Source organism: Phaseolus vulgaris, chromosome 11 (genome assembly GCF_000499845.2).
Source record: "Phaseolus vulgaris cultivar G19833 chromosome 11, P. vulgaris v2.0, whole genome shotgun sequence".
In the NCBI taxonomy this organism is placed as follows: Eukaryota; Viridiplantae; Streptophyta; class Magnoliopsida; order Fabales; family Fabaceae; genus Phaseolus; species Phaseolus vulgaris.
In genome coordinates this window covers 1,758,327-1,774,387 of record NC_023749.2, presented here as the reverse complement: position 1 = coordinate 1,774,387, position 16,061 = coordinate 1,758,327, and the positions used below count along the sequence as shown (strand labels likewise).

The 16,061-nt window shown below is 39.2% G+C and overlaps 1 protein-coding gene across 1 annotated transcript; it reads right to left on the bottom strand.

The window, feature by feature from the left end:
• Positions 1-8,983: 8,983 nt before the first annotated feature.
• On the bottom strand, positions 8,984-11,823 carry LOC137832311 (phospholipase A1-Igamma3, chloroplastic). Its single transcript, XM_068640408.1, has 2 exons — positions 10,947-11,823; positions 8,984-10,061 (listed from the first exon to the last, which is right to left on the bottom strand). The coding sequence occupies exons 1-2, from the start codon at positions 11,640-11,642 to the stop codon at positions 9,249-9,251; spliced, it is 1,509 nt and encodes a 502-aa protein (XP_068496509.1). The 5' UTR covers positions 11,643-11,823; the 3' UTR covers positions 8,984-9,248.
• Between the last annotated feature and the right edge of the window lie 4,238 nt (positions 11,824-16,061).

Sequence of the window (16,061 nt, the reverse complement as noted above, 5' to 3'; positions counted from 1 at the left end):
TCCGCTATTTTCAAGGGATTGAAGCTGCGGCTGCCCTTCACTTTCTTCGAGAAGGAGTTGATGACAAAGCTCAACGTCGCGCCCTGCCAGCTCCACCCGAATGCCTGGGCCTTTGTTCGGGCGTTCCAAATCCTTTACAATTATTTCGGGCTCCCTGCCTCCGTGGACGTATTTCTCCACTTCTTTGAAGCGAAGAACCTTGGGGATAGGTCTTGGGTGAGCTTGAACGGGGTTGTTAGACGGGTGCTCTTGGGCCTGTACCAGCAATCCTTCAAAGACTGGAAAGGCAGGTTCTACATGATCTCTGCCACCCCTCAAATTCCAACGTTACTGGAGGGGTACCCCCTCTACTGGGTCCCTGGGGTTGAGTTCAAAAAACCCCGGGGTCTTGACGCTATGGCCCCCTTTGAACGTGAGATGTGCGGGTTGTTCCTGGGGGCCAAGTATAACTCCGCTCGCCTCATCAAGGAGCAAAATGCCAGAGCAGACCTGCTAGCCAAGCTGGCCAGCTCAGGCAAAGGGGGGAAGCAGAGGACTGTCATTCAGGAGACCTTGAAGGTACCACGAGGGTTCGTGTCAGACAACCAGGTACTTCAAGTGTACAAATCAATGGAGCGCCTGACGATCGGTCATCGGTCGTTAACTCAAGAAACGCTGAGAGCGCCGAGGGTGAGAGCGCGACCGTCGGAGACCGATGAGTCGATGGAGGTCTGCGCGATGAAGTAGCTAGACACGTGGATAACACCGTACCAGTTGTACTTAGAAGACGGTGTGCTTCCACTTGATGAGGCAGAGGCGAAAAGGATAAAGAGAAGCTCGAGTAAGTTTACTCTGATTGATGGAAACCTCTTTAGATTTGGATTTTCTCACCCAGTGCAGGCCTGCGTGTACGACGAGCAATGCACCAGACTTATGTTTGAGCTACACGAAGGGGTGTGCGGAAGCCATGTGGGGGATCGCACTTTGACAAGTAGGATACTCCGCGCAGGGTACTACTGGCCGAAGCTGAAGGAGGATTGCGTGAGGTTTGCTCAGCGTTGCAGACGGTGCCAACTCCACGCAGACTGGCATAAGGCACCCCCTGAGGAGTTGAGATCCATCCGTAGCCCGTGGCCATTCCACACATGGAGGATCGACATCCTAGGACCTTTTCACCTGGCGATAAGGCAGATGAAGTTCCTCATCGTGGCCATCGAGTACTTCACCAAATGGGTGGAGGCAGAACCAGTTGCGCACATCACCGCACAGAAAGTCCAACACTTCGCCTGGAAGAACATAGTCTGTCGCTTCGGAGTACCCAAGAGGTTGGTGTCCGACAATGGCACCCAGTTCACGAGTCATCAGCTGAGGAAGATGTGCGAGGAGTTAAAGATACAGCAAGTTTTCGCCTCAGTAGAACACCCGCAGACAAATGGACAGGTAGAATCGGCCAACCGAGTACTGCTCAGGGGGCTGAAGCGAAGGCTGGACAAGGCTGAAGGAAGCTGGGTTGAGGAGGTCCCCAGAATTGTATGGTCTTACCATACCACCCCACAGTCCAGCACCCGCGAGACGCCCTTCAGCCTCGTCTACGGAACGAATGCCATGATCCCTGTGGAAATACAGGAGAGCTCCCCCAGATTTTTGAATTTCATCGCTGAGGAATCCAACGAAGAGCGAAAGGTAAATCTCAACCTACTGGAAGAAGTGCGAGAAGAAGCCAGAGTCAGTGCTGAAGCTGTGAAAAGAAGAGTAGAACGGAGGCACAACTCTAAGGTGAGGTTCAGGCGCTTCCAGGAGGGTGATCTGGTGATGAGAAAGGCGCACCAGAATGAGATGGAGAACAAGTTGTTCCCGAAGTGGACAGACCCTTACAGGGTAGTCGAGGCATTGGAAAATGGAGCTTATCGCTTAGAGACCCTGCAGGGAGGAGCGATCCCCAAAACGTGGAACGCCACCCATTTAAAATTTTATTTCAGTTAAAATTGTAAAATAGTTGCATTCTCGCGCCAAAGATACATGTATATAGTAAAAACAGTCGAACAGATAAGGGGGCACTCTTTTCCCTGAGGGGGGTTTTTGATGAGGCTACCCAATGAAAGGACTCTCAGTATATCAAGTGTGTAAAAATATTAAAGTTAAAAACCTCCTTGGCCCAGGCGCAAGTGCAGGTGATCGGTTGGGTGGTGACCTTGGGAAAGGCAAGAGGGGTAAGCGAGAAACACTTTTCTTTCCCCAAGACAAGACACCACCTCGAGCAATCGATGTCAGAGTCCTATATGCATTTGACGCTAGAGCGACAGAGAAGTTACGTGAAGACCAAAGCACGATGACTGATGAGTCGTCGGTATTTAACTAGGTGGTAAGTGCCTGGTTTATGGGAGTATTTTTTTTCCAAAGAAGTTCTTACACAACAAGCTAGCAGGCAAGCTATGCCTTGCCAGTCACCCAGTACAAAGCAGCGCACAAGAACTGTTAAAGACAAAGCTTAAGATCGCGCTACACCTAAGTTAACTAACAGTTAGTCGTGTGCACAAAAGAAAGGTGGGGCTCGAGAAAAGACAAGAGAAGAAGCTCATAGCTGAAATGAGTATATATTCATAAACAAGTCTTATACAAATTTTGTGTATTAGTAAAGGTGTGCAGAAGTTAAAAATCTACAAAGGGAGGAGAGATTAAGGGGCAGGAGGGAGGAGCTTTTCGTCTACCACTTCGTGAAAGAGGCTGAACTGCGAAAGGTCCAGGGCTGGGAGGACGCATCGGATTTGCTCGAGTGCTATCTCGAATCAGTCAATAAGGGCGTCAGCACCCACGTTCATCAGATCAGCTTTCGCCGCCTCCGCAGCATCTCTCTTAGTGGTAAGGGCAGCAAGGGAGGAGGCAGCTTCAGACAGTTTGCCCACTGCCTCCACAAGCTTCTTCTCACCAACAGCAGGTGCTTCCTTGGTGGACTCAAGCTCCCCCGCTAGTTGAGAATTCTGTTGGCGTAGGGAGGAGTTCTCGGTCCGTAGCTCCGCCACCTCGCATTCCAAAGGACCGACAGTCTGCTCCATCAAGATCTCCATCTCGATGGTCTCTTGGACCTGCGCCAGGAACTCCCCCCTAGCCTTTTCCACCATGCCCCGCATCAGCTCCACGGGCCCTTGAGCGGCTTCGAGGTCACTTCGCAGTGACTCCTTGTCGTGCTCAAGCTCCTTCACCCTCTTTTCCAGGACTATTTGTTTGCGATGCTGGGTGGAAAATTTCAGAGAGAGCACCATCTGCTTGATAAGGTGCACGTCCACCTCATCTCCACTCCAGTCGACAAGCTCCCGGTTGCTGATGAACTGACGAACCAAGGAGATGATCCTGCTGAAGTTCTCATGGCTAACCCCAGAGGCGCTTGGACGCGAGCTGGATCCACCATGTTCAGCGTTTGCAGTAGAAGTTGGTAGTAGAGGTGGGAGACCCCCAAGTCCAGCAGAAGCACCCCTAGCAGGATGAGCAGATGAACCAGGTGATTGGCCTGCTGGGGGGAAAGATGGCGGTTGAGAAGAGGCGAGGTGTGTGGGCTCTGAGTCAGGATAAGTAGAGGGAGGAGGGGGTGAACCTTCCTCTACCTCCACCACCTCGATCTCCCCAGGCTGGAGAGACGAAGTCCCCTCGACCACTGGCCTTCTCCTCTGGCGGTGAATGAGAGGAGAGCCAGAGCTTTCCTCTTCAGCTGAGGCAGCAGCGGCAGTGGCAAGTGAAGTGGAAGCCTTCACCAGTCTTCTTCTTTTCCTCCCTTGCTCGGGGCCTTCAGCTGGCGCGACCGAGAGTGGAGGGGCTGCAATTGGCTCAGTGGTAGAAGAGGAGGAGCCAGTTCCCTTGGTTGCCCGACGCTTGGCAAGCTCCAACAAGGCTAGCTTTCTGTCTTTCCCTGACATTGAATCTGCATAGGCAAGAAAAGGAAAAGTTAGATGGCTAAGCTACCAAGCAAGTCAAAACATATGCAAGTATGCATGAGAGGGTGCAAGTATCTTAAGAAGTTGAAGAGAAAGAGCTACCTATGTACTTTTTCAGGGCCACCACATCAAATTCCTCCTTGATGAGGCGAGCAGAGTTATACTTGGCCCCCAGGAACAACCTGCACATCTCACGTTCAAAGGGGGCCATAGCGTCAAGACCCCGGAGTTTTTTGAACTCAACCCCAGGGACCCAGTAGAGGGGGTACCCCTCCAGTAACGTTGGAATTTGAGAGGTGGCAGAGATCATGTAGAACCTGCCTTTCCAGTCTTTGAAGGATTGCTGGTACAGGCCCAAGAGCACCCGTCCAACAACCCCGTTCAAGCTCACCCAAGACCTATCCCCAAGGTTCTTCGCTTCAAAGAAGTGGAGAAATACATCCACGGAGGCAGGGAGCCCGAAATAATTGCAAAGGATTTGGAACGCCCGAACAAAGGCCCAGGCGTTCGGGTGGAGCTGGCAGGGCGCGACGTTGAGCTCTGTCATCAACTCCTTCTCGAAGAAAGTGAAGGGCAGCCGCAGCTTCAATCTCTTGAAAATAGCGGAGTAGATGAAGGTGAAGGGCACCCCATTGGTAGCCCTGTCATCCACGCAGATAGGCATCCCTCGCGGAGGGATGCGTACTTGGATGTTAAAGTCGTTATTCCTGTCGATGGCGTAGGAGGGCTCATCAGGGTTATTGTTCAACAGGGATTTGAGGTGACCTTGGGGCAGTTGGGTGGACGTCTCGGCAAGCAACGCCAGGGGAGCCCAGCTGTAGACCCTGGCGTTGTCGTGGTAGGAGGTAGCACTAGGGGATGGCGAAGCTGGTGCACTCGCGGAAGGCTGTGCACCAGAAGATGAAGCAATGACGCGAGCGGTCTGCTTCAAGCGAGCCATCGAGAGACAGCTGCAATGGAGGAAAACGAAAAGTCAGAAATAGAAAAGGAGGGAGTGATGAATGGTTCGGTGAAAACAGAGAAGGGGAATGAGGAAGAAATGCCCAGGTAAAAGAGAGAAAGAGGGAGAGTAGCAGGAAGTGAAGCAAGGAACGTGAAAACCCTAGCGCGGGTTGAGAAGAGGAAAAACAGGGGATGAATGCAATGGATAGAAATGACCTAAATGAAACAAGGAAGAAGAAAAACCATACCTTTAAATGATCGCGAAGGGTCTTGAAGGTAGATAGCTGGAAGAAGGATGGAAGCGCAGAGAGAGGGTTCACAGAAAGTCTGAGAGTTGAGTGAAGAAAATGAAGGAACAGTGAAGCCCGCGCCTATTTGAAAAGAGGGAAGCGTTAGCGACATTCCACGTTGACCGCTTGATGCGTCCACGTGTCGCGAGATCAAGGGAGGAAGTTGAAACGTTAAAAGGCTGCACGTGAGGAAAGAAGAGGCAGCACGTGACGTGGCCCCACTTGCCACGTGGACCCGGGGCGCGACCACTTAGTCTCTTCGCTGAGAACGAGTTCACAGCTCGAGACTAGGGAACTTGTGATCCGATCGGTCATCGGTCATCGGTCATCGATGACGTCAGCAGAGGGGAACCACGTGGCCCGCTCATAGGTCGACACGTGGATCGGGGTGACAGATAAATCAGGGGAAGGTGATCGGTGGTCAGTAACCAAAGTGGCCACCAGCAGATCGAGTGGAAGAGAGATCATGAGAGGTCATCGGTGGTCAGTAACCAAGTGCCCCCGGCAGATCAGGTGGCACAGAGACCACGAAAGGTGATCGGTGGTTAGTAACCAAAGTGGCCACCAGCAGATCGAGTGGAAGAGAGATCATGAGAGGTCATCGGTGGTCAGCGGTCAGTGACCAAATGGCCACCGACAAATAGAGTTACCAGATGAACACCTGAGGGCAGAGCGCGAGAAGCGCTAGAGCACCGATCAGTCTACAGGTATATACTCATCGGGGTTTCGTGTTACACGTAGTTAAACTGGGACCAAGGTTTTCAGCGAGAGCGTACGCATAAACCCCGCATGAGCATCGTGCACGAGGGTGGCCTGAGGGAGCCAGTAAGCCAATCAGTGATTGGTTACTCCCTCAACCCATTACGTGCGCGACTCCATGAAGGGTAAGCCGCTTACGCAAAGAGCAGTGTTTGGTGAGTGTGCCTGGACCAGCCACACCTGGCACTCTCCTGCGGGCGCATGATGTACCCAGATAGAAGAAGAGTCTAAGTCATTTTGCAAGGGAATAACTTGGACTCACAAAGAGAAGTGCCAGAGCCCTTCACTTAGTGACACGTGTAGGGTTAGATGTGAGTTGCATGCCCCCACGTGTCATCATCTGAGAAGGGCGCGGCCCAGATGAAGGTGCATTCCGCACGCTATGGGAACAGTCTCGCGCAACCTAGCACGGCACGTACAGACTCCCACAGGCAGGCACAGACTCTCAAGTCTCACTGACTCTGAAGGCAGGTAGTGACAGGAAAGCACAGCAGGGTTCTGACACACGCCAGAGGCACAACAGAGCCCTGTTGAGCACGTCACCGAGAGAAGGATAAAAGGGAGTCAGAGTGAGACTGAAAAAGGGACTTTTTTGGACACACACACCAGAGTTTTTTCTGAGAAGAGAGAGTTCTTTGAGAGAACTTTCACAGAGAGACTAGCTTTCTTTTTTGGTGGTTCTGTGATCTAACTTGAGCGTCGGAGCACAAACGGCCGCTAGAGGCGCCGTCTGTGTGTTTTGCAGGTCGCGTTTGGAGCTCCTAGAGAAGGTTCTAAAGGCTCCCGACAGGAAGACATCGCTGCGTGGACGGGGAAGAAACACAGCAAAGCCATTCCACCACGCTCGAGTAGTTGGCAGGATCAGTATGTATTATCAATATATATATATATATATACATATATATGTATATAATAAACATTATTTTAAGAATTTTCAATTTATTTAGTTGAAATTAGCATGCATTATTCGAAAAAATTACAAAAAAGTGTAATTTAATCTAAATAACTTAAATGGACAATCTATAAAAAAAATTACACAAATAGGGTAGTAGTCACCTATGATTTTCAATTTTAAAACAGTGACAAATTTAAAATAGTGAACTTGTACCCACTTAACAGCTTTGTTCTAAATCATAATTAATTTTTATAAAAATAAAAATATTTATGTAATAAATTTAAAATTGTATAAAATTGTATTTTATGTTATATAATTTCAAAGTTAAGATTTAATTAGTTTTTAAATTATCATATATTTAAAATATTAATTACAATTTTACTATAAAATTCATAGTTTAAAATAATTAAATAATATATTTATTTGTAATTGTAATATATATTATTTAAAAATATATTATATATTGAACATTTATATAAAAATTTTGCGGACCAAATTACACGTAATTTTTCATGCAGTTCCCACTAAATTTCTTGAGTACCAAATCAAGATTGAAATGAAGGTAAGATAGAATATGAGAAACATGGTGTCATCATTACAGATGAATCTGATACATTTTGGTGTTATTTTGTAGGATTTTTCAAAGATAAAACATATGTATACTAATTCTCAAACATAGCTTTCATCAAATTAATAATAATGTTTCTTATTTACTTATACCGTAAACAATTGAAAAACAAGAAAATAGAGTATAGAGAGTGATTGAAAGTGAATGTTATTTTATTTTATATATAAGATTTAGTGTAAAAATGTGTAAGAATATACTATTTCTGTTGTCTTAAAATATAAAACTAAGGAAAAAAAATGAGAAGAGTCATATAAAAATTTTACATTAATATTAATTTAAAAAATTAAAAAATAATTTATATAAAATAACAAAATACTTCATTGTATTAATAAAATGATATATATTAAAAAAAATTGTATAAAAAAAAACGATTATAAAGATAAATCCCAGTTATAAATTCTTAACACATGTTTCTCAAACAAACTTCCTTCAAAACCATATTCTCACATTTTCATCCGTAATTAGAATCCTATTACATTATGCTTCTAATCTTCTTGTTAATTTTAGACTCTAATTTCCATACACTTTCACAATAACAAGCTGCTAATTACAAATTTTTGTTGGCTGTGTAAAAAAAACACACTTTTAAAATAATTATTATCAAATTAACAATGTATTATACCTAACAATTTACAAACACAACTTATTATGCTGGTATAAAAAATAACTATTCACTCTTAATTTTTATAATTAAAAATTAAAGTTTGATTTGGAATGTCATCAAATTTGGGTACAACATGCTCCAGCATTTCTCAGTGGGTCATCATGAGGGTGGAAGAAATTGGTGCCTATCTAATATCTAATGTTTATGCATGGACCACTTATTTTGTCCTTATTCATTAGAGGAAACGTATTTTTATTTTTTTATTTATTTTGTGCAGACATTTACCACAATTTTCCCTTTAGTTAAATAAAAAAGAAATCCCTAATTCAAAAGAAAATATTTTTTTCAATATTTCTTTATTTTCTACTTATTTGAAACAAGTCACCTTTTTATACCTATTTCTTTTTCTAATTTTCTTTTTAAATAAATTAAAACATAACAAGTCACTTTTAGCAGTTGAGTTTGATCAATCCATTTTATCACTTAAATATATATATATGTAACATAAACAATGCTACATAAACACTGATAGGATACAAACAAGGAGATGGTACAACATGAATGCGGACACAAACATAAAGATCCGTATAATTTCTAAAATGTCAACACGAATCTATATATTATATAATTATGAATTATATACATTAACAAAAAAAATTTATGTGTACAAGTATGTTTTGTTTATTTTTTAATAGAAAGATGTTTCTAATGACTGGTTCAAAAGGATTTGTTTCTTATTTTTATAATCATAATAAAAATTTATATAATAAGTTAATATTTTTAGAAAATTAATGTATTTTTTTTAAATTATATTATAAATTATTAAAAATTTAAAATACTTTTTGAATAAAACACTTTATCAATACATATTTTACAAGTGGTACTTGTAAGCATGTCTCACACGTTAACGCTCTTAAATGGTTGTCCCAACCTCATAGGTTAAATACCATAAATCTATTTAGTTAAATTCACACAACTATATAAAATAAAACAAAAATTAGAATCTAAGAAAAGATGAAAAATTTACTTTTTGTGTACTTCAATTTTTTCTTCAACTTTTTTAATTCCAAATCAACTTTCAGTTTTTCTTGAATTTTTTTTAAGGAAGTACAATTTTTTATATAAACACATTACAACTTCTAATATTATTATTTTAATACCTTTTTTATATTATTTAATTACAAATTTACTCTTTAATATATATTTATTTATAAACCTATGCATACTAAGTGGTTTCTAATGGCTGAGGAGAGAGGTGGTTGTCCAACACTTGCTGGAGATGGTGGGTCATGTCCGGTGGATGAGCCTCCAATCTGGGGCGCTCCGGCAGAACCCACCGCCCATCGCCGCCCCTCACCATCCCCTTGTTCTCGTCCTGCCGCCAGTGCGGCGGAACGCCGTACTCACTCTTGAGAAAGTCACAGCTCTTGTTAACAAGCGCTATGTCTCGCTTAGACGCCAAACAGAACCTCTTCCCCTTCCCATGGTAGCCATCAAGCAGGTGCAGGTGCACCTCCAAGTTGTGCGCACTCACCAGATCCATGCTCCCCTTCACAAACGGACTCTCTGTGTGATCCAACGCGATCTCCCTCCCCACGTGCGCATAGCTCCACGGAAACGACAGCGTATCCTCTATGTACTTCTGAAACCGAAACTTCTCGTTCGTTATTATCCCCGGCACGGTGGGCACCACATCGTGCACGTTCACCACCCTCAGCACCTTCACTCCGAGCTCCTCGCACCGCTCCTTGAACTTCAAGTTCCCAACCCTGGGCCCCGCAAACGAGAACACCGTCACCGGAACACGTTCGCCGCCGTCGTCCACCACGTTTAAGCGGACCTCAGCTATGTCGTACGCGCTCAGAACGGCCAAGGCAGCACCCAGACTGTGCCCTGTGATGGTGATGCTTATCTCTTCGTCTTTGTAGTAGTTGAGAAGACGCTTAACCTCTGAGAGCACTTGTTCGCGAGCGGAGAAAGAGCAATAGGTGCAGGAGTCTTCTTTTTTTGTGTACAATTCGTGGAATCCAGATTCTACCTTCATTTCATAAATATAAACCAAAGGATGATCTATGTACACTCACACTAATACGAAAGAGATGTATATATATTATATAATTATAAATTATATAAATTTATAATAAAAATTTTATGTGTATAAATATGTTTCGGATTTTTTTTAGTAAAATGATATTTTTTAGGACTGCTTCAAAATAATTTGTTCTTTATTTTTATAATTATTTTATAAAAGTTTTCATGTTAGGAATCACTATGCAACTTAAATCTCAGTTAGATGGAGACCTCAATTAATAACAATCATTTGCCATCCCATGAAAAAAATATTATTAAGAAAATACAAAAATATGAGAACTAGACCAAAACTCATATGTTAACAAAAATGATGCATAGGTAGACTATACTACTGCTGATCAAAAAAAAAAAATGTAGACTATACTACCTATTCATAAAGAATTCTAATAACAGACTAAATGAAAGTCTATTATACCAGAAAATTTATACAATAAGTTTGAATTTTTAGAAAATTAATGATTTAAAAAAAAAATTGTGTTAGAATTATACTAGAGTTGTCAAAAATTCAACAAATATTTTTTGAATTGGACAATTCACTAATATTGTCTTTAAGAGGAATTCGAAATCTCGTAAAGATGATCTAACTCGTATACATACCAACTGCTTGTTAAAAGAAAGACCCAATAACCTTGTGAAAACCATCTAATTCAAAACCAACGAAAACACCAAAACATAATAGACTTTAAATGAAAAACAAACACGTTATTGGGTCTTTCTTTTATGTATACGAGTGAAATGAAGGCACATGAAGATCAAGAAACTAGTCCATCAAGAAACTAGTTCGAAAAGAAAAAAGAAACAAATGAAAAATAAGAAGTGATCCTGATTGTACCTTGATGGTTTGGTCTCTGGAGAAGAACGCGGGACGAAGAATGTCCTTGAGGTCGTGGATCCATTCGACGTAGGTTACTGTTCCGCGCCATGCAATCAGGATGTCGCGGCGGCCGAGGTGTTTGATGTGTTCCTTGTCGGTGATGACGGCGACGTAGCCCATCCAGTTGGCGTGCGGGCTCCAGACGGCGGCGAGGTTGGACTTCTGGAAGAAGTTGGGGAGGTTGATGTTGGAGGTGGCGTAGAGGTAGCGTGTGATGGTGTAGCCTGCGTGGGGAATGTTGAGTTGGTGGAAGAAGTGTGAGGGATGGTACTTGCAGGTTCCGCAGTACTTGGAGTGAGGGTCGAAGTCGAAGGAGTCGTAGCATGCTTGTGCCAGTTCGCCGTACCGGATTATTTCTCTTCGGAGGTTAGGGTTCATGCTTGGCTCTATCAACCCCTTCCAATCGTTCGTGCCTTGGATTTCCCTCCACACTTGGCTCAAGGGAGCTTCAAAGTCACATGTTTCTTGTTCTTTTCCTTGGAGGTGTTCTTGTTTTGGGGTTAGGTTTGAGGTGGAAGAGCATTTGAGGGTTGGTGAGGGTTTGGTTTTGGAAAAGAATGAGAGAGGTGTGGTTGATGTGAAGGAGGTGGTGGTGTGTGGTGTTGAAAGGGGAGGAGATGGGAGGTGGTTGAGGAGAAGAAGAAGAGAAGCCATGAGTGATCTTTGAGGAAGATGAAGTTGAAGAAAGAGTAATGATGATGAGGAAGAAATGAAATGGGTTTTGTTGTTGGTGTGGTGACTTTATTTGAGACAGAGAGGGAGGTCTGTTGTATTGGATATTGCACTAGGGTTAAGGATGAGGTGGTGGGAACAAAAACATTTTGTCATGAAACACATTTTCCTTGTACAATGTTCCACTTATGTATGCTCCATTATAGAATGTTGTGGTCTCCACCACTCTCCTACCATACTTTATTTTTAAGGAAAATCTAACTTTTAACAACTTCTGAAAAACAAGTTTATAATTGTGTTGTTTATAATTGTGATTTTATCAAGTTAATTATAAAATTATTTTATTTCAATGTGTACTCGGATGACCGAGTCACCCATGGCGAGTTGGTCAGGAACTAGATCACTCAATCAATCAACTACGATCACTCAACTAATCAATTACGATTAGGTCACATGACGACGTGTGACCGACCGATCCTTATCGACGAGCCATGAGTTGATCAAGTCAGCAGGGTTAATCCATAGTTAATGATTGTTTAATACAATCCTAAACACGAATCAACCTTCTAATACGGTCCATCAATGAAGGCTCATTAAGGTAATATAAATAACACACATTCCAAAAACTAGGTACGTCATTATCTACAGTACTCTCACACCCGAGTGTTGGAGTGTCTTCTGCAAATACCACCCTGCCTATGGAGCCAAACGACCGAGAGAATGAAGGCGAAACAAGAAACTTGAAGAGCTAGTGACCGACCGAAGGTAGCGGCAGGAGGAATCGTTCTCTAGGCCACAAACCAGTTAGAGAACACACTATAAACATTTTGTTAACTATAATCTGATACATGATAGTTTATATGTCATTATTATAAAAAAAATATTATTTTGACAATTATATAATAAAAGATACTAGATTTACAACTTTGATTTATTAATATAATTTTAAAATTCTTCCATTTAAAAAAAAAGTTCTCTTTAGAGTTTTAATTTAGTGCTATGTCATGAACATATCACCACTCTTTCTTTAGATATAAGTAGGGTTGTAAGTATGAGCTATAACCTTAAAGAAAATTTATTTTTATTTATTAAACTTAAAAAAATTCTCATAATTATGAAGTTAATATAAAAACAATTTGAATTGATTTCTTTAGCAAGGATCGAACCAAATATCCTTTTTATTTTTATAAAAATGAATAGGACGAAATAAACTCTAATAAATATAGGAGCATGTGGTTTTACAATAAAAACAATGCTTTTTACATGAATTATTAATATTAATTTTTTTAACATAATTAAGAATCCTGATAAGTTTAATTTAAGTTATTATCGTTAAATTTATAGTATAATTAAAGACCTACAACTTTAAAGAAGAGAAGTAATTTAAAAATATATATAATTCTATACTCTTCACTATTTTTTTCTGAGTTATCAAGCGGGGTTATTAAAATATTATAAATAACTATAGCTAAGATGCTAAGGTATTTATGGTTCGTTTATTATATACTTATTATTTTACTACATTTTTCATTAATTTCATACTTATTTGTATTATTTTAAACAGACTTTTGTTTCAATCTAGATTTGATGTTCTATGATTTTATTAGACTATAATTACTTAGTTATCAATATTTTCAAAAATTAAGGTTAATAAGTAAATTTGTTTTAAACAAGTGAATGTGAAATGTGAAATGAATCATTACTTATTATAAAATATTTTTATCTTTAATCGATATATTTGTATTCTTTAATCAAATATTATTGTATAAAATATTTTTCAACAATAATAAAATAATCATTCAGAAGAAAACAAGACGAAGACGAAGAACATGACAATAAACAAGTATATCACTATCAACAACTTAATTTACTTGATGATTATAATAAACTCTAATGTTTTGAAAAAACTTTGTTATGCACTACTTATAATTACACATTTATTATGCTTGAATTTTTTCTATTATAGTTGAATTTTATTATGTTTGAATTTTTCCTATTTTAAAATGTTAAAACTTGATAATATATACTTGTTTTAACTTTTACTGTTGACTAATTTATTTAACTCGATGAATTATTATTAGTTTGAATGTGAATTCCATTTTATGGTAATTTTTTATATATTTGTAAATTTTAAGAGATTTTTGAAATTTTCATTATGAATATCATTAATTATTCTTACTTTGAATGAATAAATGTTTAGTAATTTGTAAAAAAAACAATGAAATATAGATAGTTTGCGTGAAAAGCTAAAAAAATTGCGTTACATACAAAATTTATAGGTAAGTATTTACGGATAAAATCCATAAATATGAAATTAAATTCAAATGTACCAATGTATTCATATATAATATAATTCACCTATGGATAAATTCATATATTATTACATATTAATAGAAGGGTGTGTGATATATATTATATTACATATAAATGTTAATGTGAAAATGATCTTATGAAGAATTACTTATAAATAATTTATTTATGATTTTTTCATAAACTATCTACAAATAATTTTATTTTACTTAATGAATTTCTATATTATGTATTATACATACCCCCAATTACAATCAGATACATTCAGACCAATAATCGTTCATTTAATATAATATTTAAAACACATAAATCAAATCATAATTCAGTTATAGATTACTAGAGATTATAAGTTATTATTGTAAAATCTATTTATATCTCATAATAACTATTCAATATTTTTCTTAATGGTCTGTGCACTGGTATGGACCGAACAGTCAATACCCGGCTCGACTCCCACAGTCGGGTCGACCGAATGATACACATCCGTGCATGTCGACCGATACCTTCGGTCCATTAACACTCAATCAAGGTCAGTAAAGCTAAACCATCATTATGAATTAGGTAATACAACTCTAAGTATGACCCACCTCACTAATCTAGCTCAACAAGGTAAGCCCATTAAAATAATATAAATAACGGACATTTTCAAGAAGTAGGTACGTCATTTAATTACTGTACTATGTTATCCAAGTATCGAACACCCGTTGCTGACTTGAGCGTCGGAGTGTCTTCTGTCGGTACCCCCATTCGACATTCCTAAAAAAGTGATCAAGTAACCGAGACCCAAAGAAGTAGCAGAAAGACTGAAATAAGCTGAGGTATAGGTCAACCGCCCAACAGGAAGGAGGAAGACGAAGTGGACAATATCACTCTTCATACTCCTTACCTCACAAATATATATTCTATATACTTATCGACTTGATAGCATTAATGAGTCTTTTAGAGGTGGACTTCTTTCATCCAAAAAAATATCTCTTATCCACCTCAAAATTCTTCAAATTTCATTTTCGGGTAAGAACACGTATAAATTTTAGAAAATAACGCTTTTTTTTAATGATATTAGAATGATGTAGCATGAACTCATCTAGTATATACTGTACTCACACTTAGCTACACCAAACAAATATTTTTTATTAAAAAAGTTAAATTTAAATATTTTTGGTGGAAATTATTTTGACTATTATTTATTTTTAACTTTTTAAGGAAAAATGAAATTTTATGTTAATAAAGAATGTTAGAAAAGAAAAACAATTATAAGAATGAAGAAATTAAGAGAATAAATAAGAAATATAAAAGGATCCAAATGGAAAAAATACAAGTGAACTTTCTTTTGAAGAAGAAAATAATAAAGCAAGAAGTCACATTAAAAAAGAAAAGAAAAAAAGAAATACTATGCAAGAGTGTTATCATAATTGTATAGGTACATGGTAGTGGTCTATTTGTGTGGCCCACTAATTCAATAAGGCAAAAGTGAAGTCAACTAGTGCTTCTGTCATCACTGCTGTGGTCTTCTCTACAACTTTTCTTGCTCTCACTGCATTGGACTGTCATGGCAAAATGCAGAATGTTAACTCCAATTACAGACCCCACCTCAAACATTGGACAAATTGTACATTGTTTTCAAAAGTTGACTTTTACTTAAAAATTTAACAATAAACACTACAAAAAAAATCATGAAATAGAAACTAATATTTAGAAACCAAAATAATTAGTTGCAATAGTAACTAAATTAGATACCATTTTAGAAACTAAACAAAAAATTGGTTTCCAAATTAGTTTCTATTATTTTCTATTATTGTTAAATAGTTTCTAAATTGGTATCTAATTAGCAACCAAGGTTTTAACTACCAAGTATTTAGTTTCTAAATTTGGTCTCTAAAACCTTGGTTGCTAATTAGATACAAATTTAGAAACTATTTAACAATAATAGAAAATAATAGAAACTAATTTAGAAACCAATTTTTTGTTTAGTTTCTAAAATGGTCTCTAATTTAGTTACTATTGCAAGTAATTATTTTGGTCTCTAAAAATTGGTTTTTATTTCATGATTTTCTTATAGTGGAAATGATAGTTTAATGGTTTGTTAGGATA